The sequence below is a fragment of the Sciurus carolinensis genome, chromosome 4 (genome assembly GCF_902686445.1).
Source record: "Sciurus carolinensis chromosome 4, mSciCar1.2, whole genome shotgun sequence".
Taxonomy (NCBI): Eukaryota; Metazoa; Chordata; class Mammalia; order Rodentia; family Sciuridae; genus Sciurus; species Sciurus carolinensis.
The window spans coordinates 167,664,077-167,686,159 of NC_062216.1; the positions used below are offsets into that span (position 1 = coordinate 167,664,077).

General features: G+C 59.4%; 1 protein-coding gene across 1 annotated transcript; it reads right to left on the reverse strand.

Annotated features, from left to right (window-relative positions):
• Window positions 1–902: 902 nt before the first annotated feature.
• Nptxr (neuronal pentraxin receptor) lies at window positions 903–20,900 on the reverse strand. The gene is made up of 6 exons (XM_047549817.1): window positions 20,891–20,900; window positions 19,553–20,649; window positions 7,781–8,006; window positions 5,268–5,515; window positions 2,978–3,157; window positions 903–1,131 (listed from the first exon to the last, which is right to left on the reverse strand). Exons 1-6 carry the CDS (start codon window positions 20,898–20,900, stop codon window positions 907–909), a joined length of 1,986 nt encoding a protein of 661 aa, XP_047405773.1. The 3' UTR covers window positions 903–906.
• Between the last annotated feature and the right edge of the window lie 1,183 nt (window positions 20,901–22,083).

The following is a 22,083-nucleotide window of genomic DNA, read 5'->3' on the forward strand; positions in this document are numbered from 1 at the left end:
CTATCCACCTGGTCACATGGAGGGTCATCTCACCGTCCATCTGAAGAGTTTTTGAAAATGGCCAGTACAAAAGCCTCAACTCACAAAGAGAAAGCCAGGCCCAGAGAGGGCAGGCACTTACAGGAGGCCACACAGCAGGTTAGCAGCAGGGCCCGTCCAGCCTGTACCACCCTCTCAGCATCTTTTTCCCTCCCTGGGGCCATGCAGAGGGGTCTCCTGGCCATGATGCCTCTGCCTTCAGCTGCTCCCAGACTGGATAAAGTGGCCCAAGTCCTGTCCTGGGCACAGAGGGGGAGGGGACCACACTTGGTGGGCACAGCTGCTGGGGGGCACAAGGAGTGACTATAGTCCTTTGGCCTCTGGTCTTTTGGTCCCCAGCCCTCCAGGTGGGGCTGGGCAGGGAATGTCCTGGAAACTGAGGTGGGGTGAGACTGGGCCCGGGACCAACATTCACACCACTGCACACGGAGACAGGAGGGAAGGGGGAGCGGGGCGGCTACATCCAGACCCCCGCCCCATGGCAGCTGGGAGAAGAGGGAGCGGAGTCTGCTCTCCTGCGCCTGGGTTGGCCCCTTCCATGCCCTTTCCACTGCCTGTGTGGCCCCAGGGGAAGGGACCACTGCAGCATGGGGACAAGGGTGCGGAAGGCCACCACCATCCACAACCCGTGGGGCTGCTGCTGAGGTTGCGGACTCAGATGTGATTGATGGGAAAGGGCGGGCGGAGCCTGGACTCCCCAGGCTTGACTTGAGAGGCTTGCGTCCACCCAGGAGGCTGAGGGGCACCATCGTAGGGCAGGGTGGAGGTGTGTACAGGTGAGGGAAATGGGAGACATGGCCAGGAGTGGGCAGGCTGAGGAGGGAAGGGCCGCCCCAGGGTCTCCCAGCTGGCGGGCGAGGTGGCCCCTCACGCCTTGGCTCGCCCCTTGCAGACATCAAAAGAGGACTTCGTTGCACCCCCAAAGGCCTCCACCAACTTGTCCTCCCAGGGGAGGACGTTGCCCAGCAGTGGACCAGTACAGTTGGCAATGCCCAGGACCTGGGCAGGTGTCAGGGCATGGTCCCACAGGTTAAACTGGGTGATGTCACCGACGAAGGCCTGGGTGGCATCAAATCGACCCCCAAGGGTATCCTAGGCCAAGAGAGCAGCAGGGAGAGGAGAGAGACATGGAGTGAGGCAGGAGAAAGACAGCAGGCAGTCTCAGAGCCAGCCCTCTGTCCCTGCAGAAGTTCTGCCCAAGGTTCTAGCCCCACCTCCAGGTTCTAGCCCCACCTCCAGGTTCTAGCCTCACCTCCAGGTTCTAGCCCCACCTTCAAGGTTCTAGCCCCACCTCCAGGTTCTAGCCCCACCTCCAGGTTCTAGCCTCACCTCCAGGTTCTAGTCCTACCTTCAAGGTTCTAGCTCTACCCCCAAGGTTCTAGTCCCACCTCTAAGGTTCTAGCTCCACCTCCATGGTTCTAGCTCCACCTTCAAGATTCTAGCCCACCTCCATGTTCTAGCCCCACCTCCAGGTTCTTGCCCTACCTTCAAGGTTCTAGCTCTACCTTCAAGGTTCTAGTCCCACCTCTAAGGTTCTAGCTCCACCTCCAAGGTTCTAGCCCCACCTCCAGGTTCTAAATCCACTTCCAAGGTCCTAGCTCCACTTCCAAGGTCCTAGCTCCACTTCCAAGGTTCTAGCTCCATATCCAAGGTTCTAGCTCTACCTCCAAGGTTCTAGCTCTACCTCCAAGGTTCTAGTTCCACCTCCAAGGCTCTAGCTCCACCTCCAGGTTCTAGCCCCACCTTCAAGGTTCTAGTCCTACCTTCAAGGTTCTAGCTCCACTTCCAAGGTTTTAGTTCCATCCCTAAGGTTCCAACACCACTTCCAAGGTCCCACCTGCAGGTTCTAGCCCCACCTCCAGGTTCTGGCCCCACCTCCAAGGACATAGCCCCATCCCAGGGCTCTATTTCATCTCTGTTACGGCTTGGATGGGAGGTGTCCTCCCAAAGTTCACGTGTGAGACAATGCAAGAAGGTTTGGAGGAGAAATGATTGGGTTATAGCCATAACCCAATCAGTTACTAATCAGTGAGTAGTAACTAGAGGCAGGAGGGGTGTGGTTGGAGGAAGCGGTTCATTGGGGGTATGGCTATGGGGTATATATTTTGTATTTGGAGAGTGGAGTCTCTGCTTCCTGATCATCATATGAGCTGCTTCCCTCCACCACACTCTTCTGCCATGATGTTCTGCCTCTGAACTGTGAGTCCTCAAATAAACTTTTCTTGTCTAAAATTGTTCTGGTCAGATCTTTTAGTCACAGCAGCAAAAAAAGCTGTCTAAAACAATCTCTAAGGTTTGAATCCCACCTCCAAGATTTGAATCCCACCCCCAAGGTTCTACACTCACCTCCAAGGTTCTACCCCCCACCTCCAAGGTTCTACCCCCCACCTCCAGGTTCTACCCCCCACCTCCAAGGTTCTATCCCCCACCTCCAGGTCCTAGCCCCACCTCCAGTCCTAGCCCCACCTCCAGGTCCTAGCCCCACCTCCAGTCCTAGCCCCACCTCCAGGTCCTAGCCCCACCTCCAGGTCCTAGCCCCACCTCCAGTCCTAGCTCCACCTCCAGGTTCTAGCTTTACCTCCAGGTCCTAGCTCCACCTCCAGGTTCTAGCTTTACCTCCAGGTCCTAGCCCCACCTCCAGGTCCTAGCCCCACCTCGAGTCCTAGCTCCACCTCCAGGTTCTAGCTTTACATCCAGGTCCTAGCCCCACCTCCAAGGATATGGCCCCACCTTGAGGTTGTCCTCCCTAAGGTTCCAATCCCCTTGGCAGTCTCTACTCTCTTTTGCCCTCAGTCTGCCCATTTGTACAATTGTGAGGTCAGCCTGAATGGCCACTGTGGTGTTCTCAGGTCCCCTCTGCCTGTCTCTCCTCCTCAGGGCCCCTGGGTGGGCAGGATAAGCACTTGAGACTCCAGTCTAACACCAGTCCGACCCTTACCTGCTCCTGGCCCAGGATGAGGATCCCATGAGGCTTGATGGGGTGCCAGGCTGCCAGGTTCTCCCCAGAGCCTCGCAGCTCCCCGTCCTGGTAGGCAGACCACAGGCCATCCCTTGTGGTCCAGGCGATGCAGATGTGGTGCCAAATGTTGTCCTTCAGGCTCAGAGGCAGCTGGGCCACCTGGACACAGGTCCCACAACCCCAGGTCAGAGGTGCCACAGGCCCAAAGCTGGGCAGTGGCGTGGGGCTGGAGACCCAGGGACTGGCTCAAGTCCTGACCCTGCCTCCCTTCAGTCCCAGGGTTCCCGTGACCCCTCTCTCTTCCCCCACAGCCTAACCAAGCAGCTTCCCTCAGGACACGAGGGACGGTCTAGCTTTGGTTTTCCATTGCTTCTAGGCCCACACAGTCATGCAGGTGAGGCAGTGTCCCCTAGCTGGCTCCCTCTGCACACAGCACCCAGTGTCCAGCAACAGAAGAGGCTGTGGACTCGAGGCCAGGTGCTGGTGTCTGGCCCTAGTTCTGCCATCGACCCCCTGCATGACCTTGGGAGGCTGTCCTTCCCTCCTTGGACCTCGGTTTCCTCGTCTGTAAGGCGAAGTGCTCCAAGGAGGGCAGAGTGCAGCCAGGAAGGCAAGGCTAATTGATCCCGAGCTCCAGATTGCTCACAGGGCTCGGGGCTCTGCTGAGGGACTGGCTTGGCCTGTGAGGTGAACCGCACTCGCTGGGCATGGACTTGGTGCTCCTAAAGGGCTCCCTCCCCTCACGCTTTCTGAGGCCTACTTGGCACCAGGCCTGATTCTGGACGCTGAGGAGGTGGGTCTGGTGGTGGCCTCAAGTGAGCCGTGCCTGCACGGGAGGGCAGGACCTCAGGGAGACACATGGCTGTGAAGGCCCGGAGGGAAGGGCGTGGGAGCAGAGGACCGTCCTGGCCACCCAGGTGCCCTGTCCAGGGTGCTGAACTCCTGGGCTGTCCTTGGGAGCCCAGGGAAGGCAGCCAGCGGGTGGTGAAGGGAACCGGGTGGCAGGGTGTAGATGGAGCCCGGCTGCCTGGGTGGTCTCGGAGCTTCTGGGACCACAAGAGAAATCCACTGTGCCTGGGCCCATCCCCTTCCTTTTTCCTCAAGGACACCCAGAGGGGTGTCTCCTGGCTCTGTGAGCTGTGAGCTAGTCACAGGTGGGTGTGACATGTGGTGCTGGACGTCCAGGGCACCTTCAGGGATCACCGTGCCAGCAAGGTCAAAGCAATGTTGCAGGTGGGGCAGGAGCTTTGGGGACAGGGGTGACGAGAGGCTCTCCTTCTCCCCCCATCACCTGCCCCGCCAATCACCGCTCCTCTCCCTGCCTTCCAGCCGGGCCAGGAAGGGGCATGGGGGAGCCTGGGCGTGAGGAGGCAGAACAGGGGAGGGGCTGAGAGGTGACTTCCGGTGTCCCAAACCCCAAATCACACCGTCACCCTCCACCAGCCATGTGGCCAGGAACCCGGGCTTCCATGCTGAGTCTCGCGGCTCCAACTGCAGAATGGGGAAGTCAGGGGACCTGCCTCCCGGGCTGCGGGGCAGGCGGGGGTGGCAACGGTGGAGCTTGTCAGCGCTGCGCCTCGGGTGACAGCAGAGCTCACAGCTGTCAGGCGTGCTTGGCCCTCTGTGTGGAGTTCAGCCACTCGCTCCACGACAACCTTAAGGTGGAGGGACTCTCGTCCTTCCTGCTAACAGGTAGGGAAATCAAGGTGCAGGACGGGCGGAAGGCCAGCTCACTCAGTGGGCGAGGGGCTCTCGCTGCCACCTGTGCTCAGGTCCAGAGCTGTCGCCGGGTCTCCTCCACGGTGGGGAGGGGGTCCTCGCCTCTGCCCCTCCCCGTCGTCCTCCCACCTCACTTCCTTCTCTCTCTCTGCCCAGGAGAACGACCAGGGCCCTGGGCACAGGCACCATCCCTGTGGCTGGGTCACTGGGGAGGTCACCGAGAGTCTGTGACCTTAGCTGGGTCACTGGGGAGGTCACCGAGAGTCTGTGACCTTAGCTGGGTCACTGGGGAGGTCACCGAGAGTCTGTGACCTTAGCTGGGTCACTGGGGAGGTCACCGAGAGTCTGTGACCTTAGCTGGGTCACTGGGGAGGTCACCGAGAGTCTGTGACCGCGCTTGCCTCCTCTAGACAATGGGAAGGACCCCGCCTGGCCAGCCCCATCTGGATTGCCCCTGCCTTCCCCGAACCCCGCCTGGTACACAGGAGGCGCTGAATGTGTGCTGAACCTGCTGTGCGGGTAGGTGCTCCCGGGAGGCCCTCCTGCCTACCTTGTCGTTGATCAGCAGCTCCATGGGCTCCTGGCCGGCCTCCAGCAGCACGATCTCGTTGGCCTGCCCGGGCACCGAGTAGGAGAAGGGCGTGCCCTGGCCGGAGCCGCCCGACCTGGACCGCAGCCACACGCAGGCTGTGAAGGCGTAGAGCTCGGGCAGCGCCTTCCGCACGCGGCCGTACATGTAGTTGTTGCGGATGGGGATGCTGAGCTTGAAGGCGTCGGGGGGGCTGTAGGCCGAGGACCCTGGGGGACGGCAGAGTGGGGGTCAGTGGACACCGGCCAGGGCCGGGGCACAGGCGCTCCAGAGTGAGGGCTAGCAGCACCTGGCCACCCGCAGGTGTCCGTCCCCGCAACTTCTCTACTCCGCCTCTGGCTGAGGGACCCGGTGAAAGCCCCAGGGGTCTGGACCCAGATGTCCTGAGTTCAAATCCTGACTCTGCCATTTCTAGGCTGTGTGACCTTCAACAAGTCCAACTTAACCTCTCTGGGCCTCAGTTTCTTCAGTAAAGTGTGGTAACATTTCCTCCCTCCTAGGGTTGCGTGAGGGTTGGGTGGACCAGAACAGATACAGGGCCTGGCCCATGGTGATCTTGGGGAGCTGTCCTTCCTTCCCTGGGCCTCAGTTTCCTTATCTGTAAAGTGAAGAGGCCAGACAAGGGAAGGCAAATATGCAGCCTCTGCCTCTAAAATTTTTTTATAGCTAAATAATAAAGCTACGTTTATTATTATTTAGAGTTCTTTGCCTGCGTAGCAAGCATTCTGTAGTGCTCTCTAGGCAGCAGGCCTCAAGTGCTGTTACAGATACAATTTCATTGTTATAGCAATCCCGCAAGGCAGATGCTGTTATAATCTTCATTTGCAGATGAGGTCACCTTAGCACAGAGAGGTTAAGTTATTTTCTCAAGGTTGCCCAGCTAGTAAGTGGCAGAGCTGGGACTTGACTCTCTTCAATTCAAGGTGTCTTCCAACTCAGAATGTCTGGGATTCCATGTCTTGAGCATTCTTGGTTTTCTGCAGGGGGTAAACTAGGGAGTCACCACCACTAAGCAGGGTGTTGGGGAACACCTGCCACACATATCTCCAGAGTATGAGTCATGGGTACTGCCATGTGCCCATCAGCCCCTGAGTTCTGATTTCTGGAGAATCCCCCTCCCCCAGCTGGTTGGTGGGACCAGAGATGGTGAACCCAGGATCCCCAGATCTGGTGGGGCTTGGGATGAAGGTCAATATGATGCATGATAGGAGAGGGAGGGCTCAGCAACTGCCCCTTTAACACATGTCACAGATGAGGGCACATAATGTCCGGCAATGACCTCCCTCCCCTCTGCCTGCAGCTCCTGGAGATGGCTTCTCCCCGATCCCTTAGGAGACTCATGTAGAGGGACCAGCAGCAGGACTACGCAGGGACAGGCCCCTGTGATCCAGCTAGGACGCTGTCCGAGGGCCACCGGGCCCCCTCCCTGAAGCTCTGCCAGCTACGGCCCTTTACCCTGAAATCTGCTCCAGCTCTGCTTTCCAGATCTGGCTTGAGCCAAGTGCAGAGGCACAGGCCTGTAATCCTAGTGACTCAGAGGCTGAGGCAGAAGGATCGCAAGTTCAAGACCAGCCTCAGCAACGTAGCAAGGCTCCCAGCAACTTAGTGAGACCCTGTCTCAAAAAAATAATAATAAAAATGAAAGAGGACAGGGGCGGTGGCTCGGTGGTTAAGCAGCCCTGGGTTCAACCTCCCTACAAAAAGAAAAGGACTGGCTTGAGATCCGCCTCCTCCAGAGGCTGCCTGGGTTCCCCGTCCTGAGCCCACCCTGCCCCTCGGCCGTCCCAGCTCCCTGCCCAGCTTCCTCCTGCTGCCCAACTGGTTTCACAAAGTCTCAAGACTAAAAGCTCCGTGAGGGCTCGTGAGTCCTAAACCCCCAATTCTTGGATGAGAAAAACAGGCCTGGGGGAAGAAGTGACCTTCCCAGGTCACAGAGCAAGCCAGCGACAGAGGTAGAGCCTGCAGCGAGCCCTCCTGATACCCACACCCACACGTCATCCATTATGCTCCTGTGCCCCACCTCGCCCCCAGCAGTGCCAGGCCCAGGTGTTAAACTAATGACAAAACCCCGACTGATTTGCTGCTGGTGTTATTTGTGGGTGTATAAATGCATGACGGTGGAGTGGAACAGACCGGGGTGGAGGTCTCAATCTCCACTTACTGGCTGTGTGACCTTGGGTAAGTCACTTGACCTCTCTGAATCTGTTTCCTCGCCTGTGAAAATCCCTGTGCCATTTGTAAAGATTGAAGCAGTTGACATGTTGTGTACTTAGCCCACTCCTGGGGTTCCGTAGAGCCAGGAAGTGGGAACTGTCAGTAATGACTTTGAAGATGAAGATAATGTCCCCCAGTTATTCTCTCTCTACTCTCAGCCTCCTCCACCATCCCGTCCAGCTTTAGCCTCCGGAAAGCGCGAGCTCGGGGTGAACTGGCGCCTGGGGCCTCGCCCGCTGCCCTCTGCGGCTGGGACCCACCGTGCTCCAGCTCGGCCACGCGGTCCTGCAGGGCGCCCAGCTCCTTCTCCACCTCCTGCCGCTGCCGGTGGCTGCTGTGGCTGAGGGCCACGCGTTCCTTCTCCAGCGCCAGCACCTTGGCCAGCAGCTGCCCCTCCAGCTCGTCCATCTTGGAGTGCAGGGCGGTGGGCACCGCGGGGGCGGGGGCGGGGACCGCCGAGAGGTTCACGTGGGCCGGGAGCTCCTGCTGCTCAGAAGGCAGAGAAGGGGACAGTGAGGTCCCGGAGGGAGCAAGACCCGCCGTTCCAGAAGCCAGGCGGGCGCCTTTGCGGACCTGTCAGCCTCTAGGCAGGACGGCGTGGCGGCTGCACTAGAGCGCTGGGGGCTTCCAGAGCACCCCACTGCCCCGGGCTGGGACGTGCCTGAGGGCAGGGCCGGCCCTGCGGGCTGCTTGTCCCCCCCTGGGGACAGCCTCCCGGGCTGTGTCCACTGCCCCCGGGGACGTTTGCTCTGTGCAGGTGGCACTGCTGTCCCAGGCAGACCCAGGGGCATAAGCCAGGGACTGCGGAACAGGCTCTGGTGTCACGGCCTTTCCAGGGCTGAGATCCCAGACTCTGGGGTTTGACGGCTCAGGACTCAAATCCAGCTTGGAAACCGCCTGCCCTGTGGCTCCGGGTGGGTCCCTGAGCTCTGAACTCGTTCTCTCCCGAGACGACGGCACCTAGCTGGAGGGGCTGTGGGGAGGACTGAGGGCCAGTGCCAACAGACAGAGCCGGCTGGTTGCGATGACGGTCGGGGCACAGTGTTCGGGGCGGAGGACAGAGCGCTCGGAGCCCCTCCTGTCCTGCTGGCCGTCCTGGCCGGAGGAGGGCAGGGCAGGGGCTCTCCTTCTCCTCTCCTCCAGGTGGGGGAGGGCAGGAGGCCCGGGGTTCAGACTCTTGGAGGGGACAGTCCCTGGCAGACACGTCACAGGAAGTGAGTGGGAGACTAATATTTCCTAATAGCTTCTAGGAGCCAAACCAGTCGCCACCCCTCGGGTTCCTGGGTCCTGCACGATCCTGAGGCTTCGTGCTTCCCAGAGGCCTGGACGGCTCCTGCTCTGCCTGGCCATGGCCCTGTCCCCAGGCCTAGGACCAGACATGAGTTCATCAAATCCTCACAGTTCATTCACTGCGCACCTACTATGTGCTGGGCCCAGTTAGGGTGCTAGAGATACAGCAACGCAGAACCCAAGGACCTGTCACCTCCTGAGTGCCCGGGCTGCCCGGGGCTGCCTCTGGAGTTTGAGACAAGCAGAGATGACCCTCTCAGCCTCATCCGCCCAGCCCTAGCCTTGCTGGTCATTTACTGGGTGACAGGCACATCCCTGATTTTTAGCCATGTGGCAAGAGGATAAGTGTGTCCCGTGTTTCAAAGTGGGGGGGACGTGGGCGCTGCCCCCGTGAATGGCAACATGGCCTCACGCCAAGGAACGGAGGGACTGGCAGCCCTGGCACTGTGCCCGTGAGCACTGGCCGGCGGGCTGCCACCTGGGACACCGTCCTCCTCTGCAGGATGGTGCCGTGGCTCGCCCGGCTGCCGGGTAAGCAATGGCGTGTGGGAAGGTCCCCGCCCAGGTTCTGGCCAGCCTGGGTGTCCAGGGCATGGCGCAGGGGCTGGGGTCAGGAGGGAAGCTGCTCTCTCTGTGGCTCAGCCCCGACAGGCCTCCTGCCAATGGTCACCTACTAGATCTGAGTGGCATGTCTGTGGTGAAGGTACCATCAGTGTCCCCCTTTTGAGGGCAGGGAAACCGGGGTGACAGTCGCCTGCGGTCACATGGGGGCAGGCAGCAGGAGTCCGCAGGCAGCCCCTCTCTTCACTCTGCATCATTTGCCACCTGGTTGCTCTTGACACCTGCCCTGCCACTCCTCTGTCCTGTCTGTCCCAAGCTCTGCTAAGTGGTTCCTATGGCTAAGAAGCGAGGCTGCCTCAGGGGTCTGGAACCAGCGCAAATTCAGCCCTCCCCCTCCACCTGGTGGTAGGGGAGGGGGACTGAGGATCCACCTCCACATTCCAGTCTGCAAAATGGGCCAGGGGACCCCATGAAGCAGTGGGGCAGAGAGACCCCAATGGCCTTTCCCCCCCAAAGCCCATCTAGGAGGTCACAGCGGCCCACCCTTCCAGTTGTCCTTGTGGTCCCCAGGCTGGGTGGAAGTAGGGATGGGTGGGTAGGCCTCTCCGTTCATCCGTCCATCTCATCGGGCCAATCTTTTCCTGTCCTGAGGGCTCCTTTCACTCGCAGGGTACCCACAAATCCTGGCCTCAGTTTCCCTTCCTGTAAAATGGGTACGACAGGAGTCACTGTACACCCCAGGGCAGATGGAAGGGAAGGGTGGAGTGACAGGCCATCAGGCCCAGAAAAGCTAGTGCAAACCACGAGGCGTAGCAGCGAGTTGGGGCTTGCTATCTCCAGAGCTTTACTTGACCATGGCCTGTGGAGGGACATTGCATTTGAGCTGGCTGGACTTGCAGGAGCCTGGGGGGAGATTGGCTGTGGCGATGAGCTCACAGGGGTGATCACAGCGCCATGGCAGGGCCCCCTCAGCCCTGGGCTCTGATCCTCTGATCTGCCCCCAGTTTCTTACCAGCCTCTGTGCCAAGCTTAGAAAGAGGGCGTGCACTGAGTGAGACGCGGCCGGGCTGGCACTGTCACTTCACGTGCAGGTACTCATGAATCCTCAGCCTCTCACGAAGGTGGCACTCCCCGTGCACAGCTGGGGAAACCGAGGCAGGAGTCCCTCAGCACTGCCTGGCACTGGCGGAGCAGACGTCTTCTCCAGCTAACGTCCTCCCTCCCACGCGGGGCGGGAGCCGCCAGGGCAAGTGGGAGGCCTGCTATTTACACCGATGCTGCCTCGCTGCCCCCTCAGGATGCATGCCAGCTGGGGAGGTGGCCACATGCTCCACTCTGCTGCCTGGCGGCCCAGGAGGCCAGGAAGGTGGGCTCCACCGTCACGCAGGAGCCCCTCCCCACCCCAGCGTGTGAATCAGAACGTGGTTCCCCCGCCCCCCTTGCCATCTGCTGCAGGCTCTCGCTGTGCCGCGTGGGCTCCTGGCCAGCTGCCAAGTAGGCCCCTGGCCTGAGACTCGGGAGAGTGGGGGTGACGACCACGTCACTGCCCCACTCAGCTCCTGATGAGGTGGGAAAGTAGGGCTTGGAGCCCGGGCTGTCCTGCTGCGAGCGCAGGTGGAGTTTAGGGTAAGTTTACTGGGCCTGGAGCAGAGCCCAGGAGAGTCCAGCTCGGTCGCTAGTGTGCTGGGCTTCTTAGCACTCAATACCAAGAACGCTAATAGGGCCACTGTCCCCAGTGAGCATCACGGCATGCCAAGCCCTGCTGGCTAGGGAAGCTCTGAGCAAACACTTCTCCAGGGCTCTCAACAACCCAGGGAAGTACGGAAGCCCTCTTCACAAAACAAAGGCACCGAGGCTCCAGAGGGAGGTGGCCTGCCTAAGGTCACACAGATGCAAAGTCCAACAGCCAGGACTCCAACCTGGGTCCTCTTGATTCTAGAACCTGTGTCCACTCCTTGGTCTGGCCCTGCTGGTGTGGGTCTCAGATGGTTTATTTGCCCAGTGGGTTCTATGTTGGTGGTCCCGTCTGCCTTGAGGGCACAGACCACTCCTGCCTGCTGAGTACAGAGTGAGGTCCAGAGGCGCAGGGCAGGGTGGAAAGTGAACAGGTCTGGGGCCAGCAGTGTGGGTCACGCCCCACCTTCCCAAACCAATCATTCCCCAGTCCTACGTGAGTCCTGCCCGCTCCGGTCCTGGCTCCACCAGCTGAACGACCTTGCCGTGCGAGGTGTGGTGCCTCCGTTTGCCCACTGCAAAAAGGGCTCAGTAATAATATTATCTCCTAGCATCGTCAGGATTAGACGAGGTGTCAGGATGCCCGTAGGGTGGAGGTGGCCCTGGAGGGTCAGCTCATTATTATGACCAACACCACTCAACCAGTTTTTGAAGGGGTCACTGTCTTTGTCTCCAACCCAGATCTTTCCCTCGGGTCATATATTGAGAGTCTCAGGCAGTGAGCGGTCATTTAGAGTCACAGAATAGTGGAGTCAGGATGCAGGACAGCGGCCTCGGCAAGAGGAAGGCGGGGCTGGCACCAGCCAATCAGAACGGCGGAGCCCGAGGGGTGGGGCCCTCGGGGGCGGGGCGGGGCGGGGCGGGGCGGGGCCGAACCGGCTGCCTCGGGAGGAGGAGCGGCGGCCGGGACCTCTGCTCCAGAGCCACAGGGGCCTGGCGGACACTTACACCCTTCGTCTGAAATACCTCGCAATGCTTTTAAAATAGAAGACAAAATCCCCGAAGCAGAGGTTCAAGTCCCGCGTTTCCCGCGGCCTCCCCCAGCCCCTTTGTCTCTGCCCAGCACAGGCCCTGTCCCCTGGGCTGCGTTCCGACTGTGCCTTTGACCCTTCTCAAGGCCGCCACCCAAACTCAGTCCGGCCGCGTTATTCCGCTTAAAACCCTCCAGCAGCCCCTCCGTCACCATAAAGTCCCTCTCCAGTCTCGGCCCCCACTATTCGACCACACTCTACCCAGCAGGCTACCTGTCACGCCCACCGTAAGTCCCCAGCTGCCCCAACTCCCCCAGCTGGAAGGCCTCCGCACACACTGTTCCTCCTGCCAAGAACACTCTCCCTGTCCCCCCCCCCGTCCCCTCCCCCCCAAGGCCTGCCCCGCTCCAAATGGCAACTTCCCTGACTCCTGAGCTAAGATGCTCCAAGGAGAGACCCTGAGGGCTTCTCCGGCGGCTGCAGAGCGCTCATTCATGTCTTTACTCATTCATCCGTCTGTCAACTGTGTTCCTGTGGTGGACACGTCATCCAGGTCTGCATTATTTCTAGGCTCCTTCTTAGATCTGTGACCTTGGGGAAAGTGCTCAACCATTCTGACCCTCAGTTTCATCTGTAAGATGTGAGTCATAATAGTACCTACATTTGGGGACACAAGTAATGATAACATGAAAGAGTAGATGTAAAGTCTGGTATACGAGTGGTTGGCACGTGGTCGTAACTGTTCTTACTATTCTTTGTTATTATCAAGAGGCAGGAGTATGGGTCCTGGACCTGGGTCGATTGGTCAAAGTGCCAGCAGAATGACCTGGGTGGGTTTCTAGATGTCTCTGAGCCTCCCTTCATGTCGCTGTCTGTGAAGGGGAGGGCAGTCGTGATCTGGAGGCTTAGAATGCACGGAGGCATCTCATCCCTGATGCTTGCTGTGTCCCTAAGGAGGAAGACCCTGTCCCTGCCTCAGTGTGCTCATATGGCAGGGGCAGCTGCCACACAGTGGTAGCCAGAGCACTGAGCACACAGCACCCACAGAGCACCAGGGCAGGGGTCCCGGGAGGCCTCTCAGAGGAGCTGGTGGGAGCCATGTCAGTCCATCCTGTTGTCCCACCTGCTCCTCAGGAGCCAACCCAGCAGCTGCCCTGTGTCCACCAACCCAGGCCGGGAGAGCAAGGGGTAGAGGCCAGACGGGTTTCTATCTTCCTGGTCCCCAGTGCCAACTTGGAGCTGTCTTGAGAAGACGAAGGCAAGGAGGACGAGAGAGGGTAGTGGGCTCTCTCTGGAGCCGCAGCAGGGTGCGCATGTCCCAGGCACCCTGGTGGGCTCGGGGGTCCCAGGGCGTGGTTAGGACCCATCTCCCCAAACCCCTCACCTGTCCCCTCCGGGACTCCGAATCCAGCTGTTGCTTCCGGGAGGCTGTAGAACTTCCGCCCAGGCCCTGCCCACACACCTTCTGGGCCCCAGACCACCTTTGTCAGAAATCCTAGGGGTGGCCCTAGCTCAACCTCTGCCACGCTGTGTGGCCCTGGCAGGTCCCTGTGCCAGGGGAGCCTGTCTCCCCTGGAGTTAAACAAGGGCTGTGGGGACACCTAAGTGCCTCTAGTTTGGGTGGAGCACCTCAATCCCCATCCCAGAGTTCCATGGGCTGGTGCACCCAAGGCTGTCCTGGAGAGACCCGGTCACACGCCTGCCTCGGGGAGGAGTACTGACCTCTGTCACCCCACCCCCCACAGGCAATGCACACTAAGGAAAGAGGTGGGACAGCAGGACCCATCAGGACAGCACAGATCAGAACCACGCGGGCCTGCTCCACGCCCACCAGGACAGGGGTGTCTGAAAATGACCGGCCCAGGCTGGCAGGCTCAAACGCACGTGGGCGTGTCAACTCTCCACCACTTTGGGAAACGTTTGGCAGTCCCTCCTGAGCTAAATATACCCCCTCCTGCCTCCCAGACGCCCCACTCCCGGGGAAGGACAGATGCTGACAGCCACTGAAAGATGTCACGAAGACGTCCACCGCAGCTTTATTTGTGGCATCAGGGAGAACCCAAAGGCCCATGGGCAGAGGGACAGGTGAATGACCGAAAGCCCATCCTTACAATGAGATGCCACCCAGCAAGGAAAACCCACAAACCACCTGCCTCGGGACTGCATGTCCCGGATGTACTGTGTAATGAGCCACCAGACACAAAGGAGGCCCAGGTTCAAGCACAAGCCAGACGGACCCCTGGGGACAAAGGCTGGTCTAGGGATGCGGGGAGGCACTGACTTTGAGGGGTGGGGGGAGTCTCCCGGGGAGGGCTCTTAGTTTTTACCTGGGGGTGCTGTATCTGTGCACCAGTGTCCAGGGAGCTGTCCATGTAGGATCTGTGTCCTCTGGAAGCAAGAGAGGTGAGCTTTTCTGTACTTTGGATCTAAGACATCTACGGGGCATGCCCTGCCTTCTGCCTGAGTGGCTCCTACCAGCTTGAACAGCAAGGAAGGGTCTCCCCTTCCAGAGGAAGGCCTGCCAGGGATGAGTCTAAAAGGACACCGGATAGTGCTGCCCATTTGACAGATGGGAGACTGAGGACGGGAGAGGAGAAGGAGTTTTCTGAGGTCACAGCCAGCAGGTGGCAGAGGTGGGGTTTAAGAAGCCAGGCTTCAGCAGATGCAGTGGCCTGTAATCCCAGTGGCTCAGGAGGCTGAGGCAGGAGGATGGCAAATTTGAGGCCAACCTGGACGACTTAGCCAGATGCTGTCTCAAATAAAAAATAAGGGCCAGGCATGTGGCTCAGTGGTGAGCACCCCTGGGTGAAATCCCCAGAACCACAAAAAACAAATACATAAACAAAGAAGCCAGGCTTCTTGGTAGGATGAAGGGGCCACCACCAGCTGCAGCCAGAGGTTGAGGGACTCCAGTGTGGGCCTCAACCAGCCCCTTTCTCTCATTTTACAGACGAGGACACTGAGGCCCAGAAAAGGAGAGTCACAAGCAAGAACTCAGCCTGCCCAGCCAGCCTTCCTGCGGCAGAAGCTGTTTGGAGCTGGGAGGGTGTCTGGGAGCATCTGGCCTACTGTGTGGGTGTGGGGCAGGGATGTGCCCACTAGGTGCCCCCAGACTCTGAGCCTCCAGATCCCACAGGTAAGATGGATTGCATACGGCCTGTTTCACAGGACTGAAGACTGGACTAGCTACTAGGTATGTGGCAAGTGCCTTGTAAGGTTCACTTGTTGTCATAGCAGCACAGCGAGGCCCCGGGTTACCTGGGCAGCCAGAGGAGAAGCCTTGGAGGACTGGCCTGTGCCATCTTATTTGGAGCACGCTGAGGCCAAAATGGTCCAGCACGGCACTCAGCAACAGGCCCTGCCCCCCCTTGTCTTTCTTTCTTGCAGGTGAATGAGGTCTGACCCCTGCAGATGAGTCTGGAGTTAGATAAAGAATTAGAGCTCTGGAGCCAGACACTAGATAGATCAAATCCAGGCTCCACTGCTGTGTGACCTGGGGCCAGTTTCTTAACCTCTCTGAACAACTGTTTCTTTGTAAAGGGGGAATAGAATAGTACTTCCCCACAGAGATTTCATAAGGATTAAATGAGTTAATGCATAGTTCCTGACGCAGGGTAAGTGCTCTGTAACCGTGACTTATAATTGCTATCATAGATTTTTAAAATATATATATATTTTAGTTGTAGATGGACATAATACCTTTATTTTATTTATTTATTTATTTATTTTTAGGTGGTGTTGAGGATCGAACCCAGTGCCTCACATGTGCTAAGCAAGCGCTCCACCACGGAGCCACAACTCCAGCCAGCTATCATTGATTTTTGATAGAGCAGAAATTGTGGCTTCCCTGAATCCAGCATCTCCTGAGATCAGCACCAGGACATTCCTTGCTATGGCTCCTACTCCAGGATCAGGGAGGCAATCAGTTTGCCAGGCTGAGGTAAGGATGGGGCTCATGTCAAAGAAATGCTAAATCAACCTTGAAGTTTCATTGTGCACATAAATCAGCTCAAAAATGAAATACTGGGACGGGCATTCATGGCGACCCACACGAATGGTCTAAGTCTCTTAGAAAGCAGTTCTTGGTCATAGCCATAAAAAGTCACACACCTATAATCCAGCTACTTGGGAGGCTGAGGCAGGAGGATGGAAAGTTTGAGGCCAGACTGGGCAACTTAGCAAGCCCCTACCTCAAAATAAAAAAGGGCTAGGTATGTGGCTCAGTGGTAGAGCAGCTGCCTAGCATGCGTGAGGTCCTGGGTTCCATCTCTAGTATCGGGGAGAAAAGTCAATATCCTCCGACCCGGTCATGCTCCTCCTGGGAATTCAGTGAAAGAAATGATTCAACAGACTCAAAAAGAAAACAGACAACTCTGCATTAAATTGATGTGCAATGAGAATCTAGAAGGAAAACAATCAGACACAGCCCACGTCCCCAGCAACAGGAGCAAGTGACTGAGGGGAGAAAGGGCTGGAGGATGAGCCCCAGTGAATTGTGTCAGTCATTAACATGCTAATTACACAGCAGGCTGGGCAGAGAGGACTGCGCATGCCTAGGGACTGGGGAAGTGCAAAAGGGGAAAGATTAAATGAAATTTCCCCCCAAACCTTTGACTCTTTCAATGAACAGCAATAAATAAATACATATGTCTATACATACATAAAAAAGATGATTCCTCCTAAGTGTCTCCTAATGTGGCTGCCACGTGAGGTCTGCGGGGAGAAGGTTTTAGTCAGGTGTGGCTGGGAGGGGAGGGGGTGAGTCAAAGATGAGTGGGTGACGATGGGCAGGGACAGCATGGTGTGGGGTGGGCACAGCACCATCAGGGAAGGCCTCTGGGAGGAGGTGACCTCAGGGCAGACTCTTCACTAAGGAGAAGGAAGTGCTGGGGGGATCCAGGCAGAGCCAGGGAAGATGAGTCTGGAAAGCCCAGCCAGATCCCAGACTGCAGCCTGCGAGTCTGCACCCCAGGGCAGCCCTTCTGGGGACTTGCGGAGGACCCCTGGGGTTGCCTGGGAGGGGAGGGAGGGAGGGGGGATGTGCCTGGAGGTGGGACACCAGCCAAGAGGCTGCTGCAGGTGTGCAGAGTCCAGGAGCCGGGGGACCCCAGATGGCTCCTTGGAGCAGGTAGAACAGGGTGCGGTTAGGAGCTGGGGAGGTCAGAGGCAGGTGCTCAGGAGGTAGCAGTGTCCAAGGAACACGGGAAGGAAGTCAAGGCTGGAACTGAGATTTGGTTTGGCCCACTGTGAAATGGGTGCTGGAAGCTTCCAGATGTGGCTGGGTTCACACAAGGAAAAGGGCAAGCCAGCCAAGAGGGACACACACCATACAGGAGGCGGAGCCTGCGAGGAAACAGAAGCCTGGGCAGAGCAGGCAGGAGGGGCAGGTGGAGAGGGTTTCAAAGCCAAGGGTTCGAGGGAATAACCAAGAATCGGATGTCAGACAGGGCCCAGCGAGAAAAGAAAAGTCTCCATCAGCTCTGGGGACATTAGCAAGAGCACTTTCAGGATCATGGTGGCAGAGAAGGTAGACCCTGAAAAATCTGGGGCTTCTTGAAGATACGAAATGGGAAGAGAAATGAGAAATTAGATGTCGGCTTCAGAAAGCGTGGTCCCTCCCGAGAAGAGGGCTCCAGGCTGCAGCCTCCGAGACAGGCTCTGAGTGCCAGGCTCGAAGGCAGGCCTGGTGGCCAGGTGTGGCCACCCCCTTCTTTCTTCATGTCCAAGGTGTATGAGGGGAAGCCAGGCCCCTCGCCCCCACCTAGAAGGCAACCTGCTGCCAGACCTGCCACCAGGGTCCCCCAGCTCAGTGGGCGCTCAGGGCGGGGGACCCCACTCTGCCAAGTGCTGCAGGTGCTGGGGGAACAGATCCAGGCCAGCCCAGCCTGCCAGCCCACACGTGGGAGGAGACGCCTGTGCCATCTGGGCATGGGGGTGGGGGCCACGACAGGCCAAAGGAGGCAGACTGGACATTAATTATTTTACATGAATAAAAATCTGTTTTCCCAAAGGAGAGTTTGTTTCCAATTATGATTTTGGTTGTATTTTTTAAAATCGGTGATATTATAGCATAACGATCAAAATAGCAATCACTCAAATTGCCCGAGCAAGCCTCTGAGCCAGAGACTGTTCTGGGTCCTTTACATTAGATAGGCTCACTCAACCTCCCGTCACCAGTGAGGTACGTGCTATTGTTATGCCCATTTCACGGGTGAAGAAACTGAGGTTCCCCTTCACTTTGAAGTTTAAGCTTGTCCCTGGTAATTTCCTTACTCTGCAGGTGGAGTCCGGGGAGAGGGGTGCTGGACTGGCTTTCCTCTCATTATGCCCAAGCTGGGGTTTTCCCACCTGTGAGGGGAACAGAGGTCGGCTGCAGTGGCTGTGAGCGGTGGCTCTGGCACACTGGGGTGGGTGCTGCAGTTAGCAGACTGGAGGACTGCTGGTCAGGGGCATGGCCAGCCTTCCAGAGGGTATCACCTGTGTCGCTTGCCCTGGGATTTCACTTAAGGAGCTGTGGGGTCCCCACGTTCACTTCCTTCCCCTCTCCACCCTCACCTTGCTTGGTGGCACTCAGACCGGAAAGAGGTGGTGGGGTCAGATGGCTTTTCACCTTCTCCCCTTTTCCACAAAGCCAGCTCCCTTCTTGGGGTCCACCTCCACAACTGGGGACGTCAGGGTCTCCCTGCTGTTTGTTCTGCCCAGTCTGATGGTCTGACCTGCACCTTTGGAGGAAGGAGATGGAAAGACTCCAAAGGAGAACGACTGGCCCAGGATCGCACACAACAGAAGCAGGCTGGCCTCAACACCCATGCCTGACCCAGCACCTAGCCCTGGAAATCTGGAACAGGTGAGTGGAAGAGGAGGAACCAGGGTGGGGCCCCATTCTCCATCCATTCCCCACCCAAGGGCTGTGGCCTTCCAAGTGTCTGAGGCTGGACCTAGACTCTGAGCAGCTGAGAAAGATCCATAGCCCCCAAGAGAGAGTGAGAGGCACCCAGGTTTCTTATGGGCATTCTGTTCTCAGATCTTTGGCATTTCGAGGTGTCCTGAGTCTTGGACAGTGCGTCTCATGCCCTGGCCGTGCCGTGGGACTGGCGCTGTTTGGGGGGTTCGAGAAGGAAATGGACATTTATTGAGCTCTTTATGCGTGCCAAGCATTTCCACACACGTTCAATTTCCGCTACAAGTGGACGCTGTTATACCATTTTACAGTCGCGGAAACAGGCTCAGGGAGGTGCACGGAGAATGAAGAGAAAAGGGATCTCCAGGTGCCTCGGTCACGGTCCCAGACGCCTGCCTGCTCCCGACAGCAACCCTCCCGCCTTGACCGCGAGGAAAGCGCCTCCCAGTTACACAGACTGGAGACCCGAGACTCGGAGATCCGCGGGTGTGGCAGTGGGCACCCGGTGCTCTCGCGCGCCGCCCGCGGCCCCTCCCACCCCGGCGGCTCCCCGACGGCGCGCGCGCGGCGCTCACCTCGATGCGGTCTATGCGGTCCCGGAGGGCGCGCACGGCGTCCTCCAGCTCCAGGATGAGCGCGGGCGAGTCCCAGGCCCCGTCGGCCATGGTGTCGCGGCGGGGCCCGGTGTCCTGGAGGCCGCGCGGCAGGCCGCTCTCGCAGCGGCCCAGCTTGCCGGTGAGCTCGCGGATGGTGTCCTGGTCGGCGCGGATGCGCGCCTCCTGCTGCAGCGCCGTCTGGCGCAGCTGCTCGGCCGTGCTCTGCAGCAGCAGCAGCTCTTCGCGCTCGCCCGGCGCCGCGCCCGCCGCGTCCCCCTGCTCGGTCCCCGACGGGCAGGCGGCCGCCAGCGGCGTGCACAGGAAGCGGCTGAAGAGCGGCCCGGGCGGCAGCGGGTGCGCGCTGGCCACCGGCGCCCCGGGCAGCGCCGAGGGCCCGGCCGAGCCTCCCGCGCCGTGCAGCGCGCTCAGGCTGCGCTGCGGGCCCGGGGACGCGGCGGCGCCCGCGGCGGCCGAGGCGTTGTCGGTGCCGCCGGGCAGCGCCCGCGCGGGGCTGGCCGCCAGGGGCACGCTGGCGATGATGCAGATGACGGCACCGAGGAACGCCAGCATGCCCGCGGCCAGCAGCACAGCCAGGAACTTCAGCGTGAGGCGGGCGGCGGGGCGCAGAGGCCCCGGCAGGCGCGGCGGCGGGGTCGGGGCGCGGGGCCCGGGAGCGCGGGGCGGTTCGCGAGCGGGAGCCGGAGCTGTCGCCGCGGCCGCTGCTGCCGCCGCTCTGAGCCCGGGCGGCGGGAGGAGGAGAAGGCGGCGGGCGGCGGGGAGGGAGCGGGCGCCGCGGCCCCGCCCCACTCGCTCCCCCGGCGGCCCTGGCCCAGCCCCGCACCCGTTGCGTGCCGGGCGCCCAGGTGCGATCGCCGGAGGATGCCGCGCGGGCCGGGGCCACACCCAGGACTTCTTTGTCACCGCCCGCGCAGCGCAGAGGGCGGCGACCCGGTGGTCGCGCGGCGGGGTCCTGGGCGACCCCCAGCCCTCCCCTCGTGGCCTCCGCCTCACCCGGGTACCCGTAATGCCGACAGCCACCTCGCAGGGAGATTTCCTGCAGCTTTGTGCCGAGCGCGCTACAGCCGGGTCTCAATTAAGCCCCACTGGGGACATGCTCACAATACAAGTGAGGAAACTGAGGCCCGCCGGGGCAAGTCGCTGGCCAAGGTCGCACAGCTAGTGTGCGAGGCAGCAGTGTTTGTGCCCTGGCGCTTCTGACTGGACCCAGACCACTGGAGGAACCTGGGCTGGAGATGCAGAGGATGAAGAGGCCAGCGTTGGGTGGGGGTGGGGTTCTGACCTAACCCCTGTTTGTACCATTGGCCATCTACCTGTCGCCTGCCACCTCTGACCTCCGAAAGGAGTTCCCTTCCCTCTACCCCCATTAAAAAAGTATTTCTGTGATCTCAGGGGGTGGCAGAAATCCCCTCCTCTGAATCCTTGCAGGGCACAGGCCCCCCCAAACCCCTGCACAGTCTGCCTTAGGGCAGCAGGAAGGAAGACCCTTGGGCAAGCCACCCAGGCAGGGAAGGAACAGCGGGAAGGGGAGCAGCTGAGCTAGGGCGGCGCGGTGGAGAAGCATCTTACTTCATTCTGTCAAAAATGTCTATATATATTCTGTAGGAAATCAACTTTGCAACTAGAAACTTTAAAAATCCTACCATCCTTCACATCCAGCTCCAGCTTCGCTTCTGCACAAATCTGCCCTGACCAGCGTGGATTCTCAGGGCTGGACGCCCCGGGAAGGCTGCGGATGTCCTCATGGTAGCCTGTGGCTCACGGGAATTGCTTGGTAAGCTGGGGACCAAGCCCTGACCCCTTCCAGGCCTGCATTCCCGACTTGCAGGGAAGTCTCAAGCCAGGGTCTCGGGGCCACCATGGCTGCCACTGTGGTCTTGAGTGGTGTGGGGGTGGGTACTGAAACATTTCTGAGGAGGCAACAGCCCCGCAGGACCCTGTCTGGCCACTGGGATCGTGTCCAGTGGTCCCTGGGCATGTGCTCCATCCCGTTTCTCCCCACCATGGGGATGACGCCCACCCTGCCCACCCCATCTCTGGGAGTCAGGGATTTTTGTCCAGATCTGAGTCTTAAGCTGGGAGCAAGGTGCATGCAAGCTCTATCTCCAGCAAAGCCCCAGAGCCGTGTGTGTGTGGACGTGAGTTGGTCCTCGCTGAAGCGGTGACCTGAAAACCCAGCCCTGCAGCACAGCTTGGAGAGGGCATCTCCCAGATGGAGGTGACTGGGCTCTCCGGAGGCGGAGGCAGGCGGCAGGGCCCCCCGAAGCCCTGGAGGCATATGGAGCATTAGGACCCTGGGTGCATCTTCTTGTGTCCTGTGGGGACAGACACACAGACAAAGTCCCCAGGAGAAACTGTCATGGGAGTTTCAGGGAAGGAAAGGAGAGGCCATGAGAGGGAGCCACTGCCAGGAACAGCAGAGCCACGGTGACTTGGGCATCAGATGGTGCCGCCTTTATGTGAGCTGTCCTGTGCAAATTTGGGGGCAAGTG